The 27,760-nt window shown below is 44.1% G+C and overlaps 1 protein-coding gene across 1 annotated transcript in view; it reads left to right on the forward strand.

Moving 5' to 3' along the window:
- The first annotated feature begins 461 nt into the window (after positions 1–461).
- Positions 462–27,760, forward strand: part of FNDC1 (fibronectin type III domain containing 1) — a 92,098-nt gene continuing 64,799 nt past the window's right edge. Inside the window, exon 1 of the mRNA XM_035108622.2 lies at positions 462–825. Within this exon, the coding sequence (XP_034964513.2) occupies positions 720–825 (106 nt within the window). The 5' untranslated portion in view covers positions 462–719. The remainder of the gene's footprint in view (positions 826–27,760) is intronic.

Here is a 27,760-nt window from a genome sequence, read left to right on the forward strand (position 1 = left end):
GCTTTAATTGTGCAGGCATGCATTTATGGTATGCTCATGAATGACACACTGGAAACCACCAGTGTGATAGAGCAGTGGCAGAAGTGAGATTGGGAAACCAGGTTCAAATCCCTGTTCCCTCCTGCTCACATGTTAACCTTGTGTCAGGATTTGAGAGTGGGGGAGGGCATTATTATTATTATTATTATTATTATTATTATTATTATTATTATTTATATACCGCCCCTATATCCGGAGGTCTCAGGGCAGTTCAGCCCTCTTCCGATATACTTCTTTACCAGATGCAGGGCGTTTGTTGGTTCGCTTATTTATTTTTCCACGAGGAACACTCCAGCCTAGCCCCCCTCCCTTGCGGCCTGAGTTGGTACAGCCCAGAATCCCACGACCCACCTGGCGGTAATCCTGTTCAGGATGACTCTTCTTGGCCTTCGCCGCCGCCGTGCTCGCAATATCGCCGGCGGCCAGTAGGGGGAGACATGGGCGCGGGGAGAGCGAGCGCAAGGCAGAGACCCGCGGGAGGCAGCGCAGCCGCGGGAACGGCGAACTTTCGGGAGATGCAGCAATGAAGAGAAGCGGCGAGCGGCGACGGCGGCACCGACGGAGCGCGCCTTGATCTCTGCCGCTCGGACCCGAGGGGAGCTGCACGGCGATCTCGGCGCGGGCTTGGCACTGCGGAACCCCCTCCCCGCGCACCGCGGACTATTGCGCACATCGGACCCATGGCTGCTGCTGCCGCCGCCGCCGGCCCGACTCCGCGGATCCTCCTGCTGTCGTCCTGGGCGCTGCTCCTGCTCCTGGCTGCTCTGCTCCACTCCGCGGCACCAGGTACAGCCCCCTCCCATCCCATTTATTTCTCCCCAGTGAGGGGGTCTCCATCTTCGAAAAGGGGGCGATGAGGGTTCTCTCTGCGTTTTAATGCCAGGGACAGCCCTCCCTATTTCCAGCATGATAAATAGAGAACTTTTAACATACACACCCCGTCTCTATATTTCTTTTATCTACTTTCCATCTTCGATTTCCCCCCAACAGATATTGTGAAGCCCTCGGGGCAAGGATCCCCGTCTATATTTATTCTCTCTACTTTCCATCTTCGATTCCCCACCCTCCTGATATTGTGAAGCCCTCGGGGCAGGGATCCCCTTCTATATTTCTTTTATCTACTTTCCATCTTCGATTTTCCCCCAACAGATATTGTGAAGCCCTCGGGGCAGGGATCCCCGTCTGGCCCGGGCTCCCTGTAAAAGCACCTCGGCGGCGGAGGGGGAAATGGTTCAACCTTCGCGCTTGTCTGTGTATTTCGAGAAAGCGGATCTAGTCAGAGCCTCACTTCCCCAGGAAAATCTTTTCATTTACAAAACATGGGGAATGCTGTTGAAAGTCAACAACAGCTTCAGCACAAAACGAAACGTCCCACTGGCGAGGCATTTCTCTCTCTTGAACCTCAGCCCCACCTGCCCCTCAGATCCCTCCTGCTCCTCTTTAGGGTCCAGGGCTCCTCGCAGCCTCTGATCGCAGCCCAGTGACACAATTAAAATTATTAATATTATTATTAAAGCGTTTCGGGGTGTGTGTGTGTGTGTGCCAGGTTGGCAAAGGCTGCCGCAGAGCATCCCAGCCCTTCATCTGGGAAGGGAACTGCCTTGTCCTGGAATGCAAAGATTGCAATTCTTCGAGAGCAGTTCCCATTGAGCTCTGGGGAAGGAGCAGGCAGACTATCAGGCAGGCAACATGGAGCTGCTGCCAGTCAGTGTGGGACAGTATTGAGCTGGATGGTCTGACTCTGTACAAGGCAGCTTCCTTTGTAGAGGAGCATCTGATGAGAAACGACGAGCCGGATGCTAGTTGCAGAGAAAGAAACGCGTGGCAAATGGAGGCTTGCCCTCACGATTGCCATTGCAGAGGGGAAGTGCTGTGGCTCAGTGGTAGAGCCTCTGCTTTGCCTGCAGAAGGTCCCAGGTGGCAGGCATGTCCAGGTAGGGCTGCCTGAAATCCTAGAGAAGCGCTGCCCGCGCGTGTAGGTGATGCTGAGCTTGATGCTCCAATGGCGTGACTCTGTAGAAACTCCTGCGTAAACTCACTTTCCCTGCGTTGGCTTCTGTTTGTGCTTATAGTGTGGTTCCTTCCCTCTGTTCCTTGGTACTTTCTCTTCTCCTGGGTCTGTGCATCCTGCTCCCCCCACCTCCTGCCTTACAGGAATGGGAGAAGTAAGCTGTATGTGTTGCTACAAGTTCCACATGCAGCCAAGTGCAGGAATTCTGAGCTCCAAACTTGCCCACGGGGCCAGTTCCTTGACGGCAGGCGTTAATCGTAATTGCAAAGACAAGGGGGCTGAACCTGAAGCCGTGCTTACTTGCTTGGAAGCAAGTTTCATCGAAGCACCGAGGCATATTCTCAAGAAAAATAAGCGCAGGAAGGGGTGGGGAACCACCCCAGCTAATTTGCAGGCTTTCCCTCCCCTGCTTTTAAAGAACAATAATTCAATGATACTAACATAATGAGTCGCGTGATCTGCACCATGACTGATTTCCTAAGGCAGAAGTTTGTGTGATTGGCTAGTAGTTGCTTTCTTTTGACACAATGTCCTAAATCATAATGGACCGAATAAATGTGGTAAGGGAAAAAACCAACAGCCTTTCCCTGTGCATTTTTTCAACTCCTTGAGAACTGTTTCTTTTGGAAGTGAGCAACAGGACATTGGTTTCCAGGGAGGGGAGCGCTGGAGAGCCATAATATAATATGGAATGTCCTGTTTGGGGAGCCTATGGCTAAAACACCTGTAACCCTTTCAAAGATATTTTCTTCCTCCCCCCAGGCTCCTGCTGCCTTTCTGGAATCAGGGTTGTTTGCTGTGGCTTGCAAGCTTCTGTTGGGCTTTCCACTGGTGTGCCCTCCCCTTTGCCCCTCCCATTCACCCCGCAGCCTATAAATCACTCCAGAGATTGATGGAATGTTTTAGCTGGAGAGCTCTAGCCTGAGAGTCTTGCGCTGAGGCTCAGGTCCACCACATTAACACAGGATTTGCAGCGTATGGATGGGCAGATCAAAGATAAAATACTTTTGGATAACCGGTGGGATTAGCAAGGTGGCGGTTGGGGGAGCCTTTGCTTTGGATGGGTTTAGGAGTCTGATTAATCTGTTCTGTGTAAAATATTTGATTGCTTCCCAGAACTTTCTGTTCATCCATCAGGCTTGGGAGGTGAATTCAGCTCTGAAGTGAGCAGCCCTTGCTCTGGTTGAAAAGATGGGCAATTTAGCATTCCATGCACAACGACATGCATGAATTTATATATTACTGCCTGTTGTGTTGGGTGCCTTCCTGGGTAGTCTTGATTGCTCTCAGAGCGGATGTCATATGTTATAATGGATGATGGCATAAGTGTTTAACTGTACAATTCTATGCATGTCTACTCAGGAGTACATCCCATTGAGTTCAATGTGTGTGTGGGGGGGTCTTTCCAAGTAAATATGTATAGGTTTGCAACTTTAACCTCCTATACTGCAGACCAGGGATGGTGAACTTGTGGCCTTCCAAATGTGGACTACAACTTGCATTACCCATGAACACTGAAGATGTCCCAACAACTTTCCATGCTCCACCCTCCAAGCTTTTAAAGATGAGCCCTGCCATGCTCACTCATGAGACTTGCTTGCCATATGGAAATATCAGGATTGCAAACACATGCTCTGTCAGGGCAGGTGGGTTTGCTCCCATCTGCAAAGGTGGCCGCTGGTTCTAGGTCACAAGACCGCACCTTCCTGGTCAGGGTCCTGTCTCACCTCTTCCCTTGGCAGCTCAAATCTGCCCCTAGGTCTGGCAGGGAGGGGGGAGAGCCAGCATCCCTGCTTCCCTTTCCAAAGTGGCTGAATTTGGGACAGAAAGGGGCTGTTCATGCTCCCCTATTAAGACTCCCCTCTGTTTCCTCCTCCCTCCCTGCCTGCTTGAAAGCATGTCAGTCCAAACCAGATCCCAACAGTACAGGGACTTGCAAATCATCAATAGGGTTGCTTTTTTTTATTATTGAAAAAGTTATGGCTCCCTGGCATGGGTGGAGCCAGGCCAGGTGGAGATTGGGCAGAAATTGACAGTTTGGGGACAGAACTTGTAGGACTTTAGTGAGTCATGAGCAAGTAAAGCAGAGCGTGCTTGAAGAATTAATTTTCTAAGAATTCCTAGAATTCTTGGTCTGTGGTGCTTATTAAAATATATTCAGGTGTCTCTTGCTGTTATTTATTACTGCATTTATTGTAAAAAAATATTTCACATCTCGCTCTTCTTCATCATCAAGGAAAACTAGAGTGACGACAAGATTATGACAATAAACTCATGTCTAAATCATAGCTCTTACTTTTACAGTTATTGGATGTGAACACATGGAATGAATACCCCCCCCCCCCGGGTGTTTGTGTATTATCACTTGTTTTGTATTCCAGTATTTGTCCAGGTTTTGTCTGTGTCTCTTGGTGTAGACATGCGAGTGGGCTGTTGACTGAGAATGTGAGATTGAATTATGTTTAGTGGTTTCAGAATTTAGATAGTGTGAGTAGAAAATGTGCTAGAAGAACAAAGTTTGAGTACATTGGTTGATGTGTGGGCACTGGTGTGACAGTACGCTTTAGTGGAACTGTGTGGAGTGTTATATTTACCGGTAGCTGCCATTAGATTAATTTGTGTTTATCATTGTGTAGAGAGATGTGAATTTAATTGGATTGGTTTGTTGAGTAGACATTTGGAAGAGTGAGTCTCTTTCCCCCCTCCTTAGTTATTGATCACATGATTTTAAAATGTGCGGTTTTTATTTTTCTAGTTGATTTTCCCTTGAAATATTTCACTCGGTTGTTCTGAGGATAATTTAGTTGCTAACTGTGTTCTAAAATGTGGGTTTTTGTTGTTGTAAGGATGAAGTTGGTCAAGCTTTAGAACAGGCATCCTCAAACTGCGGCCCTCCAGACGTTTTGGCCTACAACTCCCATGATCCCTGGCTAACAGGACCAGTGGTTGGGGAAGATGGGAATTGTAGCCCAAAACATCTGGAGGGCCGAAGTTTGGGGGATGCCTGCTTTAGAAGATGCCCTATTTCATTGTCAATACTGGTATTTTATGTGGATTTTTAAAAGTATCTTTTGTATTTGGTTTTCATTTTTGATGTTTTACATTGAAAATTGCTTAGAAATTTCCCTGGCCAAACTATAAGCAGTACGGTATATAAGTTGACTGAATAAAAAAATAAAAAATAAAAAGTGAAGTCATGGCAACGCTACAAACATACAGCAACTTGATTTTTGAAACAATAACAAAAGAGATTATTTTCTTTTTACAAATTTACTGATTGCAATTCCAGTAACCCAATGTTGATGACTGGATTATGGTTAGGATCACATACAGTGGTACCTTGGGTTACAAACGCTTCAGGTTACAGACTTCGCTAACCCAGAAATAGTACCTCGGGTTAAGAACTTTGCTTCAGGATGAGAACAGAAATTGTGCTCTGGCGGCGTGGCGGCAGCAGGAGGCCCCATTAGCTAAAGTGGTGCTTCAGGTTAAGAACAGTTTCAGGTTAAGAATGGACGTCCAGAACGAATTACGTTCTTAACCAGAGGTACCACTGCAGTTGGCTCTCTACTGGCCTCTGGTGGCAGTGAGGAATACTGCCGGTTCAGGAGGGTCAACTGTGCAGGAGGTCCCAGGTTTGCTTGTGTTGTCAGAAAGCTGCCACTGGTGATTATCCTGTTAGAGGTAGCAAAATGGAGCATTTCAAGGTGGGGCACCAGCAGTGTTGGGTCCAGATACCCTGAAGGGCCAGCTCATAGGATCCGCTCAGCTATGTCATCCTAGAGCTGGCGTAATGAAAATTTATAAGAAGTTGCACCCTCATCTTCTACCCAGGCTGGTGCCATGCTGCTCTTTCTTGACCCCACTGAGGATTGCACTGCCTGGTTCATTCCTTCACACACTTCACACACTTATTGGAAGTGGTGTTGGACTAGGACCTGGGAGACCAGGGTTCAAATCCCCACTCAGCCCTGAAGCTCACTGAGTGACCTTGGGCCAGTCACCATTTCTTAGCCTAACCTACCTCACAGGGTTGTTGCGAGGGTGAAATGGGAAGGAGAAGAATCATGTATTCTGCCTTGAGATTATTGGAAGATGAAGGTGGTGTATAAACATATTACATTAAACAATCAAATAAATAAGTTCCATTAAACTTAGTCAAACTTACTTCTGAGTAGATATGCATAGGATCGTGCTGCTAAGTTTGCTCAGCTGGAAGTTAGGTTGTGCCCTTTGCTCACATGCAAACAGCAGATTTTCAGAGCACCGCTTCGCTCATGCAGAGAGTCAGTAATTCTTATTATTACGTAACGTCAGTTAATTTATGTAACCCTCCTTCTGCCTAAAATGTTAAAATCTGTAGCTCATCACACACGGCTTTGAAAGCATTTGAGTAGATTCTTACACTAGAACACTTTGCTTTGTGGGGAGGGTTATTGTTTGTTTGTTAAACACTCCCATGTTGCAATCGTATAATTACAAATTCTCAGATCTCCGCAGAAGTTTCCCTTCTGTGTTGCAGTGCTATAGCTACGGAATTCGCTGCTTGCCTCAGTTTTGGGACTACAACTCCCATCACATTTGGACCCCAGTCTTACACCTTGCTCAAATGTAAAGTGTTTTTTTTCCCAGCACTGGAAAATAATATTGCCCCAATGCATGGCTGGTTCATACTTGGCCTGTGTAGGGATAATTACGTTGTGTAAAGTTAAGCGGATGCTGACCTTGCAAAAACGTGACTATTATTTCACATGCGGTTTAAGTTATTTTGATTCCTAGTTTACCGTAGCTGTAGGGTCGAGACGAGTTCGCAAAAATACAGGGAGACAAATGTCAAAGACCCAGAAGAAACGAACAATTTAGCATTGCACTCGGGCTGCCACTAGGTGTCTCAAATCAAGCCTCTGCACAACCGAACAGTCTGCTCCTAAGCCCCGTCTCCTATCAGAAGCTGTGCTTGTCAGAAAAGGAAGACCAGGAGTGCTTGCAAAGGGTAATTCTCCCATCTGCTGCAGCATTTCACAGTACAGGGACTTGCTTTTAACAGCCTACTTGCGTGTTTATTCAGATTTGTACCATGCCCTTCAAGCATAAGATCACAGTTAAAAGAACATAAAGTAGCTGGTGCATAAGAACAGCAAATGTGTAAAAAGCAGCATACATGTGATATCAAAGCGAGCCAATAAAATAGGTCAGCAAAAATAAAAAAGCCAAAGAAAATAAAAAGATCTTTGCCTGGCACTGAGAAAGCTGAAAAGGGAGTGCCAGCCTTTCACAGCTAGCACATTGCCACTGAAAAGGTCCTCTCTCTGGCAATAACTCCTTACTGTACCAAAGATCACGGGTGTCTCTAACTGGAGTGGGCAAAGGGAAGCTTTCCCCCTCTCCCCCTAGGAACTGTGGCCCGCAGATTCCAAGGTTTAACTTTTTGAAAAGACTAGATTGTTAGCATCCGTCTGCAATCTAGGAGACAATGGAGGAGGCATGTGCCTTTGGGGGTGAGGCCAAGCTGTTGGATGGCTACAGCTCCTGCTGTTGTTGTAGAGACTGATGTGAGAGAGACGTGTTTTGTTGCAGCTGGGGCAGGTGAGGGCGCCCAGTTGTGCTGCTGCAGATGCATCACAATATTTCTTCTCTGTGCTCCTCCCGGCGGTCATTCCTCCTTTGGTCACTGCTATGGATACACCATATAAAAATACGAACATTCTAGCATTTCAAGATCCTGAGTTATGAAGCAAAATGTACAGGAGCAACCCCCCTCCCCCTCCCCGTGTGTGTGAATCTAGTTTTCTTCTCCCATCCCCATTAGTGTGTCACACTGCCCCCTGTTGGTGGCCATCCCTGAGGTGCTGAAGGGGGTGATGGGAGTTTCATTCAACAGCACCTGAAAGGCCACAAAGCCACTCCACCTTTGCTGTGTGCTACTGGCGCCCATTCATCCTCCATGACCGGGCCTTGCAAGCTGCGACTGACAGGAGCTGGAATTCAACTTTATCTGGAGGGCCAAATCCCCGGGTATAATTATACCACCCTAACAAGAATCTCTGTGGAGAGGATACTTGAACTTGATAATGCATAAATAAACGTATTGCTTGTGTACTGTGTACTGCATATGAAAGTTAATAAGAATGTACCACTGGACAAGTTACTGTAGTTACATGTTGTATTTACATGAAAAACTATAAAAATTATGGGGGGGGGAAGGAAGCGTATAATTACTCCCTCTCCAACATTTCTCAGGTGAAAATAGGGACATCCTATTCCATCCCCGCCAACATTTCTCCGATGAAAATAGGGACTCCCAAAGGGAAAGCGGGACAGTCCAGGATCAAATCAGAAACCAAGACGGCTTCCGTAATTCCAAGACTGTCCCTGGAAAATCGAGACACTTGCTGGGTCTCTAATTATGACCCCATTCAGTTGAACTCTTAGGGCAGTGGATGCTAAACTAACAGCATTTTGTTTGCTTGCTTTTGTTTGCCTTTGACCTGTCAGGTCTCTTCCTAGGTTCTTCTCCTTGCTGTGAGGTTTATTTTGGGAGACGGGGTAGGGTGGGGTGGGGGCAACCTCCCAGGGGTCCTTAGTACTATGCCTGGTGGCAGTGACCAGAGGATGCTTCCCGAAAAACAGCAGATGTGCAAAACGCTACAGAAATGGAATGGCAGAAGCAGCAATTATAAACATGAATGTGACCTGAATTCCAGCTTTTGCCAACCTGGTGCCCTCCAGTTGTTTTAGAGTGCAGGGCTGGCTGGGCCCAATGGCATTTTTACTCAAAAATATCTTGATGACACCAGGTTGGCTGAGGCTGCTGTATTCTAACTCCAGTTTCTTCGCTGCAATAAAAACGTCTGAAAAACTGCCAGGCGAAAGTTGTGTTGTTTACATGGAATTAATTACTCTCACCACATGTGTTTGGAAATAGGCACAGTGCAGAGCTGAAATGAATGGCCACAATCCAAGTAAAATCAATGCGTTTTGCTGGCTATTAATTTCCACAGGAAAGTGACGCACCTGCTTAAATATCTCTTATTGATTCTCAGTGGAGCTTTACATTGTTTACCTCCGACTCCTGCCCATCATTCTAAAAAGGTGGGTTTGACACCAAAAATCTAAATAGCATATAATTAGACTTTTTTTCTCTCTAGCCAGAGTGTGCCAATATAGTAATAATTATTGTACTCACATGTGTGTGCGTTGAATTTTCATTTTGATGCAACTGTTTCATCTTTATCTCGTCGTTTAGTTTAACAGGTTATGAAATAATATGTTTTCATTTAAATAAGAAAGAATTTTTTTTAAAAAAGATTTTTTAACATGGAATCTCCAGATTGGCAGCAAACCAAAACTCCCCTGACCTTGACAGCCAGCTCGCCTGCCCCCATCCATATCCTGGTAGGTGCAGTGCCCCAGGTGGTGGGAGGACTGTATTGCAGCTACTTCACACACTTCAAGTGCCACAGCTGCTCTCCAGGTACTCACAAAAGGACTTTTTACTCATGATGGTCTTTGATATCCTGCCCACTTGCCACAGCGTATAATACTGAATGCAAATTTATATTTGAGGGAGTCTTTCCATTCCTCTGCATGTAGGGCTATCCTATTTTAACTTTGCAAGAACACTGCAAAATAGTTTAGACTGAACAATGATGACTTGACTAATCCACCCAATAAGTTCCATATTTTAAATAGGAATTTCGGCCCAGGTCTCCCTGAACCAAAGTCATTTTACTTTAACCATATAATAAGCAGAATTCGACAAATATGTTTGCCACTGGCTACTGCCTCTTCTCAATTTGGTGACTGTCCCTTTCTTTCTCTTTAACTCGTGTGACAGAAGAGATAGCAAGGGTTTCACAGGCACGCTCTGTTCAGAAAGTTTCCCAAAGTTGTAAAGGTGTGGAGAAAATAGGAAGCCAGATGAGTCATGGAGAAGAAGCATTTGGGGGGTGGGTGGGAACAATTATCTAATCTTTGCTAATCAGAGCTAGTTGGAATTCTGAACTAAGGAGAGGGAGGGCATGCTAGGCAGAACTTTGTTTCTCTCTCACTCTTTCTTTCTTCAAGACTTCCCAGTTAAAGTTCAGAGTGAGCAAATGCTCTGAATTCCAAGTGGTGCAACTGCTAGTCTGAATTTTGAGGAGCTGAATCTTTGCCCCCCCCCCCCAAGAGGGAGAATTGGGGGGGTATACAATAATGCACAGAGGGGCTGCATATTCTCCTGTCTTTCTTTGACAGGCATTCTGGGCAGGACTTAATGAATGAATGAATGAATGAATGATATAATTGGCATTTGTATCCATTCTTACCCATGATCCTTTTGATCGATCCAGTTTTGTTAATATACAACAAAATATATACTTTTAATAAAAGGTTAAAGCAATGAGAACCCCCCTGTATTTAATTGTCCAAGCTATACTTTATTATTTATTTATAGAGACAGCTTGCTTGAGATCAATGACCTCCGTGCATCCCAGGCATTTGGTTAGTAGTGTAGTAACACTGCTGGCCTCTTACTTTCTAGGGAAAAGTTGTCACTCAGTTAGGCGATCTCTGTCTCTGACAATTGTCTGACTTGAATATATTCTGCTCTGTGTCCAGAGACAGGATCAGTCCTAGAGCACCATTAATATATTTGTGAAGTTCTGTCTATCATCTATCTGTATCTATCTATCTATCTATCCTATCAAATCTATCATCTATCATCTCTATCTATCTATCTCTATCTATCTATCATCTAGGTTTGGTAAAAGGTAAAGGACCCATGGACCATTAAGTCCAGTCAAAGGTGACTATGGGGTTGCGGCGCTCATTTCGCTTTCAGACCGAAGGAGCTGGTGTTTTGTCCACAGACAGCTTTCCAAGCTATGTGGCCAGCAGGACCAAACCGCTTCTGGTGCAACGGAACACTGTTACAGAAACCAGAGCGCACGGAAAAGCCGTTTCCTTTCCCGTCACACCTATATATCTACTTGCACTGGCGTGCTTTCGAATTGCTAGGTTGGCTGGGACAGAGCAACGGGAGCTCACCCCGGCCCGGGGATTTGAACCGCCGACCTTCCGATCAGCAAGCCCAAGAGGCTCCGGGGTTTAGACCACAGTGCCACCCCTATCATCTATCTACTTTTAAATATGTAAAGTATTCTACTTCTTTGCACCTGGAGAAAGCATGTGTGAGAAGGTGTGCCTGATTAAAAAAGAAAAGTGGCAAATTTAATTCAAACCAACGTGAGTAATGAACAGTATTGATAACATAGATATTAAGGGAAAGCATTTCAATCTGCCTCTCACAGAAACAGAGACAAGTTATTTTCTCTTTGCCTGTCTAAGAGGTGTCAGTTTTGACATTCTCCAGCATGATATTTGACAATTGCTTATAAAGGAGGAAGTTTTAAAAGTGAATACCGTTTCCAACACTGTTACCTTTGGCAGAGTTGCACTGGTTGAAGCTCATGGATTTTTAATGATCTGCTGGACATATATTTGTTTTCTTCGCTGAATGCATGTTAAAGCTTGAATTTGTGTGCCCTGACTTTTTCTTGAGCCTCCGAGAGAATTTTGGCAGAACCCAGTGGAAAGTTAAACTTGCACTTTAGAGATGGAATGGAAAGACTTTACATAAACGTATGAATCTTTCTTGGACTGAAAAAAAAATCTTGTTGTTGCAACACTCAGTGGAAGAACCATTTTGCAGTCAGGCCTAATCATTGTAACCCAAGACACATGAATGTTTGGGTGAGACCCAATTTATACCTGCTTTTAGAAGTTCTTGAAAACTTCTGGTTCCTCAGACTGCACCATTTCAAGTCGCAGTTGAAGGGTTGCAAGCTTGAAAGCTTCCTTCAGAAACCAAGTGCATTTTAGGGAGATGGACCTAGGGCTCAACTCTATTCAATTTAGGTTGGTGCTGTGTGCTTCTTTTTTGAACTTTAAATCGGGGATGGGGAACCAGGGGCTCTCCAAATGCTGTTGGACTACAGCTCCCATAAGCCTTGACCATTGGCCATGCTAGCTGGGGTTGATGAGAGTTGGAGTTCAGCAACATCTGAAGAGCCACAGGACCCCCCAGCCCAGCTTTAAGTAGTGGCTGCAGGTTTCAGAGCATCAGGACTGGAACCATGGTGATGGGTAGGTTTTTAAACCTTTTACTCCTACCCTGTGTTTGTGGGAGGGAAGTTATTGTTTTGTTTTAACCTGTGTTTTTATCTTGTGAACTGCTCTGGGATCTTCGGATGAGGGGTAATAATAATAATAATAATAATAATAATAATACGGTAATAACAATAATGGATCCTGATTTAAATCTCCCTGAAGCTACTCTTTCCATCCAAAGAGATGCTCCCTCGCAGTCCACAAGGGTATGTTTCTCCTAACATCAATTGCAGTTTTGGGAGGAGAGGGATTTCCATTGAGACAGCGCCATGGAAAAAGAGTTTAAAAATCCACCCCCTGCACCAGTTCTCCCCTCTGCAGCTGCTATTTATAGCTTTAAAATAACTGCATAGTGCTAAACTGTGTTTTTAATGTTATATGCCATTTGACACTCCATTCCCCAGGCTAGCTTTTGCCCAGCCATATTACATATGTCAGCATTTGGAGGGTTTTCTTAGTAAAAAAAAAAAAAGTGCAGCTAAACATCTCTGCGGAATGAACTCTGTACCATATGATTTATCTTCATGTGTAGAGTATTTTAGCTTGGTTCACACATCATGCTAGGGCAAACCATTGTTTAGTGTGAATGGGTTCCTGGAGTGGAGATCACAGCTGCTTTTCTCCAAACCATGGATTGGCTTAGTGGTTGTTTGAACCTGAGCTCATGGTTTAGTTCAAACCAGACAAACCACGAGCCCTCAACTATTAGTTACAGCTTGTGGTTAGTCTGGAAAGAGCTAAACTTAGAACCCACAGAGCAAAAAGAGAATTTCCTCTCATGTAGAGGCAAGATGAGAGAATACCTGGTAAAAACCAGCATGCCTGTCTTTCTCTGGTATCATATTTTAAGAGTTAAGTCATGAATAATAATATATTTCAACAGAGAAGAATTGTAATAGCAGGAGGTGACATTTTCTTGGCATCAGAAGCATGTTTTCTGTCATGATACATCTTATCAGGTGCATCCATACTTGCCATTCTTCCCCACAGAAGGGAAGCATAGATGCAGCAGCTGTCGGTAGGTGGTTTGGCATCATTTCACAGGGAGAAGCAGCATTCAGCCCAGCCCAGAGACTGAATGGATTCAATTCCTTTCCCCCTTTCCATTATACCAGCACTGCTGATAAAGCTGGACTACAGCTCCCAACATCCATGACCATTGATTGGCCAATTGGCTGGGGCTGGTGAGAGTGGGAATCAAAGAATACCTGGAGTTTCCCACCAAAAACACTGTCATTGGGGAAGCCATGTGAATAATTTCCATTTCACTTCTCTTTAGACAAGGAGGAGAAATTTGATTTAATATTCATTTAAAGCCAAATCTATCAAAACCACACTTTCCAAAACGATATGTGAAGAAGGAAACACAGCTGTCCTCCAACATTTGCACTTATCTGAATGTTGTGATGCTGTTCTCCAAACAGTGTTTACAAAAATGCATTTGTTTGGGGGGGAGTGAGCATAAAAATGATGGTATTAGAGAAAATAGCAAGCAAATGCACCATTCTATTGAGGGGAATTGCATGCAAAAATGTGTGTGTTAGTCAAAACTTAATATAAAAGTGCTTTTGTTAGGAGAAATCTGCACTACGTTACTAATGAATATTTGTTAGGGGTCCCCCTCCCCAAACAAAAATCCATAATTTGTTGCAAAAATGTGGAGATTTAAGATGAGGAAACTGAGAAACTGAGAATTGAAGTGGACAGATCCCTACTTACAGGGGAATGAATTCTAACTCCCTGCCGCCAACATCAGGGCCCCGGGGAGCGATGGAGCCACCGCCACATCTGTATCCTAGCTCTCAAAGTGGCAGTGGTATAAGGTGGTGGCAGAGACTGTTAAAGCCTGATGCCAGCCAGCCAGCACCAGCTCAGCCCCACCCTTGCACCACTCTGCTGGCAGTGATTGGCAGGAGGCTGTCTGAGTTGGCAGAAGCGAGTGGAGGGATCTCTTTGCTTAATACACACACCACACACAGCCCAGTGTAAGATAGTTTGGATTACAGCATTAAAACGCAACATAAACATATGAAAAATGAGTCTGCAAGGCACCATGACAACTTGGTCAGAAAACCCCTTTGCAATCGGTCTCAAATGTTTAGTCTTGGTCTCATCGCTGCAGAGGGTCTTCTTACAAAATCAGTGAAGTAGAAAACCTCAGTAGACTGTCTTAACCTTTGTAAGTAGCTCCAGTGCCATAGTTTAGAGAGTCTCATGTTCTTAAAACAAGAACTGAAATGTAATCCAGAAGCACAGATCAATGCTCTGTACTGTGACACCGTTAAATGTTTATGTGCATCTGGATATCTGTGTGATTGTGGTCCTACCATAAACACCAGCAACAGGCTTTCCAGCCCAATGCCCAATGAGGTCTTCATCATCTTAACAACAAAATACGGCTACTTTTCAGTTATTCCCCCTGGCAATTTTCTTGCATTCATCGTTGCAATGAAAATGGGAACTTGGAGGAGATTCAGAGTAGTTTGAAAATAAGTTGGCCCCATTTAAGCATTGCTAAAAAAAAGAGAGGAAATGTATCACCAAACAATGTAAATGAGGGAACAGACTAGCATAAAATTAGCATATACTAATTTACATGCATGTATGGAAATTCAGGAGTTATCACTCTAATTGAAATAGAATCACATGTCACCTCATTAAATAGAAATGTGTCTCATCTGGGACTAGTCAGAACAGAAGTGTGTCAAGCTTGCCCCAAGATGCTCTTGAAGAAACACCCATTTAGGGATTAGGTCTCAGGACCATCCTGTGCACATGGTGATGAAACATTGTCAGCAGGTCATCCCTCCCAGTACAATAAGCTTCCTTGTGAAACATAAAAGGAGAAGGTTTCAAGGTGTCTCAGACCCTAGTCCATTTGAAAACTTCATGCAACTTGCTGATCAGGAATTGGCTGTGTTTTTAGCATGTTACTGCACTCTAATGAGAAGGGGGGGGGCAGAATGCAAACACAATCTACTACAGTGGAAGAATATAAAACCAGTTTAGCAAAGCTTTGGGACTGGGCATTTTAGGATGTTAAACAATAGAAATGAATATATTCTACCTATACTGAAAACACTAATGTAAAACCCTTTGGCCTGATATATGATGAAATTGATCAATAGATTAAATCAGTCATTAAGATGTTTGGCAAATGTGGGGACAGCTCCAGGGTTAAGGACTGGCTTGGGGGGAGCTGTCCCCTTGATCCCAATCCTGGGCCCCATTTTTGAAAGGAAAAACAACAACACCCTTTTCCCTTGATGCTCTAGCACCAGGTACGTTTCTGCTACGTCTTGAATCCCCACCTCCCTCAATGCCTTGGGAGTTAGGTCACTCTGGTGCATTGTGAAATCATATTTTTGTGGTAGCAGCTATCTGCCCCAGACAGCCCACACCAAAGTCCAGGGATGACTCCACTTTCTAGAGAGCATACCTATCTATAGCTACATCTATATGGTTCCATATTAGAAGTCATAGATCAGCTATATATTGCAGCTGAGTTTCTGTTTTACTCAGTGCTAAATCAAACCACCTACTGAAGTCCCTTGAGAATTGAAACAGTGGCCTGATGCAAACCATATGCTTCAGAGTCTGGGGCTGTGTATTTTGAACCGGTTACAGCATAAAACCACAGTGGAGTGAGCTGCCCAGTTGGCGGAGCTGAGAGTTCACCTGGTAAATCTAAATGTTGAAGGCTGTTTAAAAAATAAAATAAAAATCTTACCTATATATTTCTTATTATGATTGGACTTGAAGGAACAGTGCCTATGATTAAATCTTGCATGCCGCATGGGAACCTGCATAGCTTTCAATTAAAACCATGTGTGTAATATTTATGGCATGGGTGACATGAACCAAGTTCCACTTATGGAGTGGAAACAAACAGCTTGATCTGCAAGTCATTTAAGGTGGAGTATTTGTATTATTATTGGCTGACACTCCAGCCCCAAGCACATTTAACTAAGTCTCATTGTTTCAACAGAAAGTCCAAGGAAATGGCTTAGTTGGAAGTCAATGGAATTAAGAACCAATTTACACAAACAGTGACTTTACAGAACTGAAGGAATGCATTCAGACATCATCCCAAATTGTGGTTTGGCATTATGTGGAGAGCCCCAAGGAGTCTTGGACTGACACACCCTTACCTTCCACTTCCTCAACCCCTTAATTCTGATAATTGCGTTCTTTCAGTCTTTTTTAAAAAAGCAAACAGTAGCCTGTGGAGGGTGCAAATAGGCAAACTGATTTGCACACTCCTGCAAGCCAAACTTCAATGTGAACTGAATTTGCAGGCAAGCACAAACCATAGTCTGACTGTTCAGGCATAATGATAAGATGTTCTTTGCTGCAAACAATCCTGGAGGAATCCTGTATCTGAATGCATTCATAGAATTCCAAGTGACCAGTTACATCTGATTGTCTGATTATTCGAAGCGTTTGTCTTGGATGTAATGGGTCTGTGCCTTCATTTCTCTCCCAGCAGGAGTGGTCAGATGGAGAGGAGTGAGAAGAGATTGGGGAACTGGAGTCCAACCAAGGAGAGTGGCCTAGCAAAGTGGGAGGCAGTGACCAGGGCATGTTGGAAGACTCATACCCTGGGAAGGGGATTGGCAGGTGGTGTTTTGGACCCAGGGGAGGATTGAGTCAGAACAGATGGCCCTGGTGTGACATCCCAGCTGGTTGATATGGCTCCAGCCTTGCCCTCTGTCAGGGAACAGCCTTCCTTCTCAGGGGGGCACCTAGGGATACATCTGGCAGTGATCTTTCCCCATTGTCTCCGTCTCCTAGGATGCACTCAGCCTACATGGACAAGAGCTCATTTGCTTGCCCAGTCCCAAGGCTTGGGATGCCAACCAGGTGAATGACTATGCCCACCCCTCTCTTCAAAAGGAGAGTCATTGGGACGTGAGAAGTGATGGGACAATGTCTTACTCCTAGCCATGTACCAGAGCCCTTCCATGCTTTCTGATTGTATAGCCTGCCACTTGACTTATGTCTGGGCACGGTAGTGAATTTTAGAATAAAGTATTCAATCATAATGGAGTCCCGAGGATCAAGTCTGCAAGTCAGAGCCAGAACAGTGCTGTACCAGTGAGCTGTGGTCTGTCCCAAGGAAATGAAAAGTGATGTGCCTTCAATGTGATTTTCTTGATTGAGGCATTTTGTCACTTCCCATGTTTTATATTGTTCTTCATGTGAGACCTAGTGACTGTTTTTTGAGGGGGGACCAACGAGGCTTTAGTGAAGTAGCTGAATAAGCAATACTTGCATTTGTTGAATAATGACTGGAAAAATTAGCAGTGTGGATGTCTGCACTGAATTGCAAAATGACATGCATCTTACACAGAAAGGTAGAGTTAATAAGATTTCCAGTTTTGGCTATGTGTGTGGAAAGTGAGGTGAAAGAGTTCTTTAATTATTCACTTTACCATCTCTCCTTCTTTGCCCTGTTTTTTTTAATTGTTTGTGCACTCCTGTTTTTGTAGTTTTCCCTGAGCGTGATGATCAACTTTTGAAATTCTTCTGAGTGAAGTCAGAAGAAACTTGGCTTAGTGCAAGAGCAGCATCTCTACCTTCCCCTTATTGGTATAAACTTCACAGTAGTTTGGCCCACAGATAAATTAAGTTACAGGTGGGTAGCCGTGTTGGTCTGGCGTAGTCGAAACAAAATAATCCCCCCCCCCTTCCAGTAGCACCTTAGAGACCAACTAAGTTTGTCATAGCTTTTGTGTGCATGCACAATTGAGCTTTCGTGTGCATGCACAATTCTTCTGATACACTGAAGCAGAAGTCACCAAACCCTTATATATAGTGTGAGGGTGGGGAGGGGTATTCTTAGGAGGGTGGTGGGAATGGGTGTTTGGCTGATAGGTGTGGAAACTCGTTGGTGACTGTTAACGACTGCAATTTCTCTTACAGGAAAAAGCAAGGGGTGAGATGGCTAAAGATAGCTTTATCATGTATAATGAGATAAGAATCCAATGTCTTTGTTCAGGCCAGGTCTCTCCATGGTTCCAAGTTTGGTAATAAGTTGCAGTTTGTCATACCAATGACAAACTTAGTTGGTTTCTAAGGTGCTACTGGAAGAAATTTATTTTGTTCAGATAAATTAAGTTCCCAATCTTCTCCTTGTGGCTGTGCCGGGGAAGGGGAAGGTTAGGAGCAACTGCAAAACCTGCCAAGCCCCAAGACATTTCACTGCCTGAGGTGGACAAGATGTCTGCCCCCATTTAATGTCCTGAAGCCATTCGGGATGGCAGCTGATTCTTACTTTAGCACTGATGATGCACTTCAGGAGTGCAGGCTGGGTTCCATGGCACACACTTCTTTCTCCTCACCCCACAGCAGATCCTGCCTAGGCCCTTTCCTGTAACAAAAAAACATGGTTTATCGATACATTCAAAAGTGTATGGGTTGAGGTGCTAAGAGAGGAAGCACCTGTAGTTTCTTCTGCTCTGCCTTTCTTGCAGCCACCAGGACTTGCGTCAAAAGAAGAGGAGGGCAGAGGGGTTGATGTGATCACCAGGCAGGAGACTCTGTAGCTGCATTTTCTATCAGTTACAGTGGTACCTCGCAAGACAAATGCCCTGCAAGACGAATTTTTCGCAAGACGAATGCGTCTTGCGATCTGATGGTGACTCGCAAGACGAATTCATTTTGCGAAAAATTTGTCTTGCGAATCGCGGTTCCCCATAGGAATGCATTGGAATTTAATTAATGCATTCCTATGGACAAAAAGAAATTTCAATGCATTCCTATAGGAAACCGCGATTCGCAAAACGAATTGACTCGCAGAACGAATTAAATTTGTCTTGCGAGGCACCACTGTATACTTGGAACACTTAAAATGACAGCCAGTCACCATCTCTCCATCTCTGACTGCAGACCTAGCTGCCGTGGAAGTTGGTGGGGCTTCCAAATCAGCACTAACCTAACTTACTTCATTTCACGTAGTTGCTGTGAGGATAACATGTCCAAGGGTCCTAGGTTCATGCCAGCTCAGGTGCTAACTGTGGAGGAGCAACTTCAAGGCCTCTGTTACCCTCTCTTGAAACCACGCTGGGCAAGACAGCCCTTCAAAGAGAGCATGCTTCCAAAGAGAAGACAATTCTCTGAAAGCCATTCAATTCAATCACCTTGCCTCTCCGTAATTACTAATAGGGATGGGAGAGAAATTCAATTCAGTTTGCATCTATAGGCAAATATACCCAATTTGCACTTTATAAAACGACGTGTGAACAATACTGTGACCCTTCACAATTCATACTTTTTTCTGAACTTTTCAGTGTAGTTCTGAAGCCATGTAATGTGTACAAAATTGCATATACAGTACACAGGTAAAATGCATATAAAAATGCCTATAGTAGGGGGAAATGCATACAAAAAATGCATTATGTAGGCTTGGTATATGTCAGGATAATTCCTGACATGTCTTGGTTTTCTGGTGTAAAAATTGCATGGGGGGATTTTGCCAAATCGTGAAAAATGTCAGGGGAAACCGGATGTATGGCAACGTGATGGGAAAAGCAGCAGAAACGGCTCCGAAAGCTTAAAATCACATATATATTTTTTTTTTGGGGGGGAGGTTTCAGAACCCACCTGATTCTTGCAACTGTAATCTGTTGCAATATTGAAAAGCTCAACCATTTGGGGTTGCTCCCATTGAAATATTAAAATGATTGTTAAATTATTGAAATGTATAAAATTGAAAATAAAAAAATAAAGATAAAAATAAAAACTTTGCAGGTGTTAGGAATTTTAATTTTTGAAATATGGCAACCCTGCATTATGCAAGGGAAAATTGCTTTGCATAATGTATTAGGCAAAAATTGATACAAAAATGTGTGTTAGGCAAAATTTGCACTTAAGTGTAGCTGAATTTTATGAGGACTTGTCTGTTTGTTTTAAAGTTTATAAACTAATAATAATAATAATAATAATAATAATAATAATAATAATAATATTTATACCCCACCCATCTGGCTGGGTTTCCCCAGCCACTCTGGCCGGCTTCCAACCAAATATTTAAAACAATACAGCATCAAACATTAAAAACTTCCCTAAACAGGGACGCTTTCAGTTGTCTTTTAAAAGTAAAATAGTTGCTTATTGCCTTGACATCTGCTGGGAGGGCGTTCCACAGGGCAGCTGCCACAACCAAGAAGGCCCTCTGCCTGGTTCCCTGTAACCTCACTTTTTGCACTTTTTCTGGGAACTGCCAGAAGGCCCTTGGTGCTGGACCTCAGTGTCCAGGCTGGACAATGGGGGTGGAGACGCTCCTTCAGGTATACAGGACCGAGGCCGTTTAGGGCTTTAAAGGTCAGCACCAACACTTTGAATTGTGCTTGGAAATGTACTGGGAGCCAATGAAGATCTTTCAGAACTGGTGTTATATGGTCTCGGCAGCCACTCCCAGTCACCAGTCTAGCTGCCACATTCTGGATTAATTGCAGTTTCTGAGTCACCTTCAAAGGTAGCCCTACGTAGAGCGCATTGCAGTAGTCTAAGCGGGAGATAACTAGAGCATGCACCACTCTGGCAAGACAGTCTGCGGGCAGGTAGGGTCTCAGCCTGCGTACCAAATGGAGCTGGTAGACAGCTGCCCTGGACACAGAATTAACCTGTGCCTCCATGGGCAGCTTTGAGTCCAAAATGACTCCCAGGCTGCGCACCTGGTCCTTCAGGGGCACAGTCACCCCATTCAGGATCAGGGAGTCCTCCATACCAGCCCATCCCCTGTCCCCCAAGAACAGTACTTCTGTCTTGTCAGGATTCAACCTCAGTCCGTTAGCTGCCATCCATCCTCCAACCGCCTCCAGACACTCACACAGGACCTTCACCGCCTTCGCTGGTTCTGATTTAAAAGAGAGGTAGAGCTGGGTATCATCTGCATATTGATGGACACCCAGCCCAAACCCCCTGATGATCTCTCCCAGTGGCTTCATGTAGATGTTAAAAAGCATGTAGGAGAGGACGAAACCCTGAGGCACCCCACAAGTGAGGGCCCAGGGGTCTGAACACTCATCCCCCACCACCACTTTCTGGACACGGCCCAGGATGTGGAAATGTAAAGAAGTGGACTCATAAGTGGAAGATGAGGAATTGAGGCAATGGCCAATCCCCAACTACTGGTAAAAGGTTTTTTTGTTTTTGTTTTGTTATCTCTTTAGTGACAGCTGTGCTAGACACTGGAATGGGTATTACTGTAACTAGATTCTGGAGAAGCTAATTGACTTCCCATTCAATTCTCTCCTAATTGTTCTTAACTAATGTTGGAAGGACTGATCACATCTATTATTTGTCTGAGGAAAAAAGGTCCATACTACTGTGCTTAGCTTTAAGAAGCCCCTGCAAAGAGACTTTTGCATTGATTTCCAAATCTTTTAATTTTGAAAAAAAGTTTTTTTAAAAAAAGTAATATGGAATGCAAGGCAACCAGATCTCAAGCTTTATAATGAACAATTACATATAAATCAGGCTTACCGCTGGCCACAGATGTGCTGCCCAAAATTCTTGGCATCAGCACGGTGAATTCTGGCGTGCGTTCCCATTGTCTTATGGCAACCAATGGAAGAATTCCTCTTTCTGTGCAAAAGAAGTAATTGCTCTGCGACAGACAAAGAAATTGCACAGAGGTTGGCTTAATCCTTTAAACTGATGGGCTATGTTCCAAAAGAGGTCAACTTCCTGAATCATCAGTGATAGATATGTATTTTCTTTAGGGGGGGGGGGTCAGTATCTACATAGCAAAGCATTAGGACAGTGGGTTCCTGAGGATGGCGTATGGGAGGCAGAGTTTCAATTACTGTACAGTAATTTGTTCTAGAAAATCTACCTATCTATTAAGTTAAAGGTATTTTGCTCATTTGCTTTGGCTGAATGCTTGCTTGTTTATTCCTGTTCAAGCATTTCGCGGCCTTATCATGCCATCGGTCTAGTTCGGGATTGTCTAGTCTGACTGGCAATGACCTCTCCCCCCCCTAGTCTCAGAATAAGGTTTTTCTCAGCTATCCCACCAGAAGCCCCTCTAATTGGGAAGGATCAGGCTGGTGATATTTGGACCTGCTTAGGCCGACACAGCAGAGGCTTCTAACTGCCTGCCTGTTAGAATGGCGGAGAGTAAGAATTTCTATTTCCTGGTGAACTTGCAAGGGAGTTCTAAATCCTAAATCCTCTGCACACACCTTCTCAGGTATTATCAAAGGTTAGGTCAGGGGGTGGGGAAACCTCAGGCCCAGACTCTTCCTTGTGGGTTTTCCCCTGGCTGGAATCTGTCCCCCGAACAGATTTACACTTATTGCCCTGTTGCCCACCGCTGACATGTTGGCTCCCATAAGCTTGCGCAGGAGGGAATACAGCTTTTGTGCTGGAAAATCTTCTCCACCTCTTTGACTCAGATCTGCATATTTCTTGTTCTGCATTCCCTGACAGTCCAGGCAGGGCCTCTAAAAGACCAGAGGCCATCTTCATGACTGCAGGATGCTACATCCACTCTATGCATCCCAGCAGCGCCACCTGACAGCGGCCCACAACCTATCCCCATTCGCGAGAATTGTGAAACTGCCCCTTGAAAAGATACCTGCATCAGCAGCCTTGCCATTATTACTCAGGGTGGCTTACAACAATTTAAAATTCAGTCTTGAAACAGATTACAGTTGCAAGAATCGGGTGGGTCCTGAAAACTCGCTTGGCTGCTTCCCTGTAAACACACGGTTGCTACATGAGGACAATATCCCCAGCTAAAATGGTTGTGGGAACGGGCTCAAAATGGCTCTATTAAGGACAATCTTCACAGAAATCAGCTGCCAAGATTAATTGTTCTCCAATGCAACTGTTGCCATGGAAAAATAATAGGAACAATAACGGCTGAGCTGAAAGTTCTGCCATGAATGTATTTTAAGCAGGTATTGAAAACTGTTTTGTTTTTTTGGTGGGCATTTTTGGTTGCTGTTAATTCTCTGGTAGGTTTCTCTCCCTCATTTCTGCTCTTTTTATTGCTTTGCTGCTTGTTTATCTTACCTCACTTTGCTATTATTTATTTTAGGTTGTTTTTTTAAGCTGCCTTGAATTGGCATTTTGCTTAGAAAGGCAGATGTGATACGAATAAATAATTTAAGTAAAAAGGTGTGTGAAAGGGAGGGTGAGAGGGATCAAAACACTTTGGTATCTCTAGTTACAGACTCGATCTGTTCGGGGTTTGCACCCCGAAAAGTCCGTAACTAGAGCAGCGTTTTTGCACATTCGTGAGGCGCGCAGAACGCTTCTGCGCATGCATGTGCGGCGAAACACTTCCGGGTTTGCCGCGTTCTTATCTTGAAAAGACGCAACCCGCAGCGGACGCAACATGAGGTATGACTGTATTCAGAAAGCTAGATTTCATGCCTGTCCACTGACGTTTGTGGTGCTGCTTGTCTACTGCTTTGGAACTGTGGTTTGTTTTTACAGCACCTTCTTCCTCATAATGTCATTATATAGGCAGGCAGCTTTTGCTATATGCCAGCATCACTAGGACAGGGAGGGCAATGCCTGTTCAGGAATCATTGCCCTAACTCTGGATTAGGGATTGGGGAGAATATTAGAACCGTAGCAATTGAAGGTATTCTGAGGGTCGTCTGCTCCAGTCCCCTGCAATGCAGGAATATCAGCTAAAGCATCCATGACAGATGGCCATTCAACAGAGGTTGCTTTAAAAACCTCCAAGGAAGGAGAGACCACCATCTTCTGAGGGACTGTGCTCCACTGCTGAGCAGCTCTTACCGTCAGAAAGCATAGCTGATATCCTCTTTCTTGTAACTAGAAGTCTCATTTTTTAGACTTCTTTTGTTTTATCCCTGCCCCTTAGTCTCTAGAAGGGCAATAGACTCCTCTAGCAGACTTCTTCCTGGATGAATAACAGACTCATATAAAAACCTTGCACTCTGTAAATTAATGCAAACTTTTATATACTGTGCTCTGCTTTTAAATGTCAGTGTTCTTCTCTTTCAAATGTACCATATTTTCATAACCGGCACATTTCAAACTCTTGAAAACTTAAGATGGCAAGTCAGAATTAGGGCTCTGTGTAAAACAGATGTATGAAATAGGTTGCCTCTTGAGAAGTATAGAAAACTGAGGAGAACATAATAAACACCATGGGCTGCAAGCTAAGCATGCTGTAGCTAATTATGTCCTTCCTCTCAATCTGGCTTTTAAAAGGCTTGATGGTGCCCTTGGTGCAGTGGCGTAGAAAAGGGGGGGGGGAGGGAACCTTGAAAGTCAATCTGGTGATGCAGAGACCCTCTGGTGGCTAGGTATGGTTTGCCCCTCTGTGAGCATTTGCCCATGTGGACCCTGCAGGCAAGCTGCATGCAGAAGATTATGCTGCTGCCCACAAAACAGATCTGTCTTACTGGATCAGGGATGGGATACAGAATGTGTTGAAAGAACAAGATGGAATGCTGCTCTTGGCTTCGGAAAGGAGAGTCGCAGCTATCTTCTGGTCTGATATTGGACAGCTGGAATTCTGCAGCTGCTCTCAGCATAGGCTCATCATAAGTGCGTCCTGTTCTTCAAACAAAAAAAGAAAGGTTTAGCAGCAGTTAAAGGCTATGAAGAAAGTTTCAGAAAGTGAGACCAAAGCTTCACTTTTATCCCACCATTTCCAAACGTAGGGTAAAACTAAGGGTACATTTAAAGCTACTGGGAGAGGTTTAGCACTAAGCAGGATAAGGTGTTGATCCTTTATCAGGGATCAACACCTCATCAAGGAGTCTTTATCAATAACTTGGATGATGGACTTGAGGGCATCCTGAGCAAGTTTGCAGATGACACCAAATTGGGAGGGGTGGCTAATACCCCAGAGGACAGGATCACACTTCAAAATGACCTTAACAGATTAGACAACTGGGCCAAAGCAAACAAGATGAATTTTAACAAGGAGAAATGTAAAGTACTACACTTGGGCAAAAAAGGAGAAAGGTACAAATACAGGATGGGAGACACCTGGCTTGAGAGCAGTACATGTGAAAAGGATCTAGGAGTCTTGGTAGACCACAAACTTGACATGAGTCAGCAGTGTGATGCAGCAGCTAAAAAAGCCAATGCAATTCTGGGCTGCATCAATAGGAGTATAGCATCTAGATCAAGGGAAGTATTCTGCTCTGGTCAGACCTCACCTGGAGTACTGTGTCCAGTTCTGGGCACCACAGTTCAAGAAGGATACTGACAAGCTGGAATGTGTCCAGAAGAGGGCAACCAAAATGGTCAAAGGCCTGGAAATGATGCCTTATGAGGAACGGCGTAGGGAGCTGGGTATGTTTAGCCTGGAGAAGAGAAGGTTAAGGGGTGATATGATAGCCATGTTCAAATATATAAAAGGATGTCATATAGAGGAGGGAGAAAGGTTGTTTTCTGCTGCTCCAGAGAAGCGGACACGGAGCAATGGATTCAAACTACAAGAAAGAAGATTCCACTGAAACATTAGGAAGAACTTCCTGACAGTAAGAGCTGTTTGACAGTGGAATTTGCTACCAAGGAGTGTGGTGGAGTCTCCTTCTTTGGAGGTCTTTAAGCAGAGGCTTGACAGGCATATGTCAAGAATGCTTTGATGGTGTTTCCTGCTTGGCAGGGGGTTGGACTGGATGGCTCTCGTGGTCTCTTCCAACTCTATGATTCTATGTGTGATTATATCTTTCTCTTTATTATTATTTTTCGTAACAAGCATCCAAGGAGGTAATGATGGAGTTAGATCAGGACTGCAATGCTGAGGGGTGGATTTTTTAACCCTTTTTACCATGCTCCCCCCCCTAATGCAAATCCGTCTCCCAAAGTTGCTATAATTTGCCTCAAAAGGGAACACAGTCATATCTTACAACTGTTGGAGCTGGAGGCATTTACATCATTAAAAACAGAACAGGAGAAGGGTTAACTCCACCTAGCAACATGGTCTCAATCCAGTTTCTCCTCCCTGTAGAGGCTTGCAAACAAATAAACAAACAAACAAACAAACAAACAAACAGTTGAGAGATCCCATGGCATGGCTTTCATGATTTTTATAGGAGTTAACACTGAGCAGATAGAAAATTTCCATCTGATAGATAGATAGATAGCATTTCCATCTGTATAGTCGGAAAAGAAGACAGAACTCTAGTGATTTTCGCTGATAATGTAGCTTCAGAGAGGAGATGTAAACACTGTGTTGCTGAGGGTAACCCTTCACCTGGTATTTATTATTATTATTATTATTCTTTAAAACTCACAAGGCTTTAAATCACACCATTAATGTAACGTGTAGTTAGGACCTGGCTTAAACAAACTTTGGGATCAATCTTAGCATGAGGGGAGAGTTTTATTGTTGCTTGGGAATATGCTCTCATCTCTTTTATTATGTTTGAGTTCTGTTCAAAAGCTTGGCGAATACTTTGATCTGCTTCCCAAGTACAAAAAGAGCTTAACTCAGGGATGGGGAACCTGTGGACCTCCAGATGTCGTTGGACTTCAACTCCCATCAGCACCAGCCATCATGGTCAGTGATCAGGGATGAAGGGAGTTGGGAGTCTAGCCATCCCTGGCTTAATGCTGCAGGGACTTTTCTAGATAAACACAGAGTTATCAGTGAAAAGTCATGCTCCAATAAACTTGTTTGGACATATCTATGCTGCAGACTTAACCTGGGATTTGTAAGTGCCATCTCTATGCTGCAGCAGGTCATGTACATGAGACCGACAGGAGTGCTTAACAGAATTCCCAGAACCAAATACAATTGCCAGGATTCTTTGGGGGAAAGACACCTGGTATAAAAACCACACTGGTTTCTAGCATCTTTTCTAGCTTGTCCTTTTTGCTATTTGTGTGGCATTTACTTGCTTCTGTGTAGGCCTGGACACTTCATAGTTGCATCACTATATACTGTACTATTTATTTTGTATAAATCACATTTTAATGTGTTTCCTTTCCACTCCGATCTTCCTTCCATTCTTCACAAGCATAATTATGCTCTGCTGTCTTATCAGGACACATTTCTGCTTATGCAAACCATTTCTGCCATTGAAAACCTGGTGGTCTTTGCAACTCAGCAGCCACTTTGGAGTGGTTAGGTTGGCTTTCAGACTTGCTAGCTCCACAGTTTTTCTACACAGAATGCATTCTGGGTCCTGGATTCCACTGGTGGAAGTTCTTGGGTTGGCAGACCCTTGGAATATTATAATGGAATAGCTGTGGTGTGGCTGCTTGTTTGAGTGGTTTGTTTGTTTGCCTTTTTTAAAAGAAGAAACAATTCTTCTTTTTCTTCTCCAAAATATATATTTGAACAGTCAGATGCATAGTGTTCTCTATAAATAATAGTTGAATCAAGTCTGTGCAAAGTTTAGAAAAGCAACAAGATTCAGCCTTTCCCCCCATATTTTTAAGGGATTAGTTGTATATGACTGCATCTTGTCTTGTGTGTGTGTGGTCTAGCACTCTATGGGAGTGCTGCGAGTTAGCCTGCCTTCCCTATTTTGAGGTTCTCACATCTGTGCATAAAAATCCTGTGCATATTTTCTAAAAAGTTAGTCTTGCTATATACAGTTACTC

The sequence above is a fragment of the Zootoca vivipara genome, chromosome 3, assembly GCF_963506605.1.
Source record: "Zootoca vivipara chromosome 3, rZooViv1.1, whole genome shotgun sequence".
Lineage (NCBI taxonomy): Eukaryota > Metazoa > Chordata > Lepidosauria > Squamata > Lacertidae > Zootoca > Zootoca vivipara.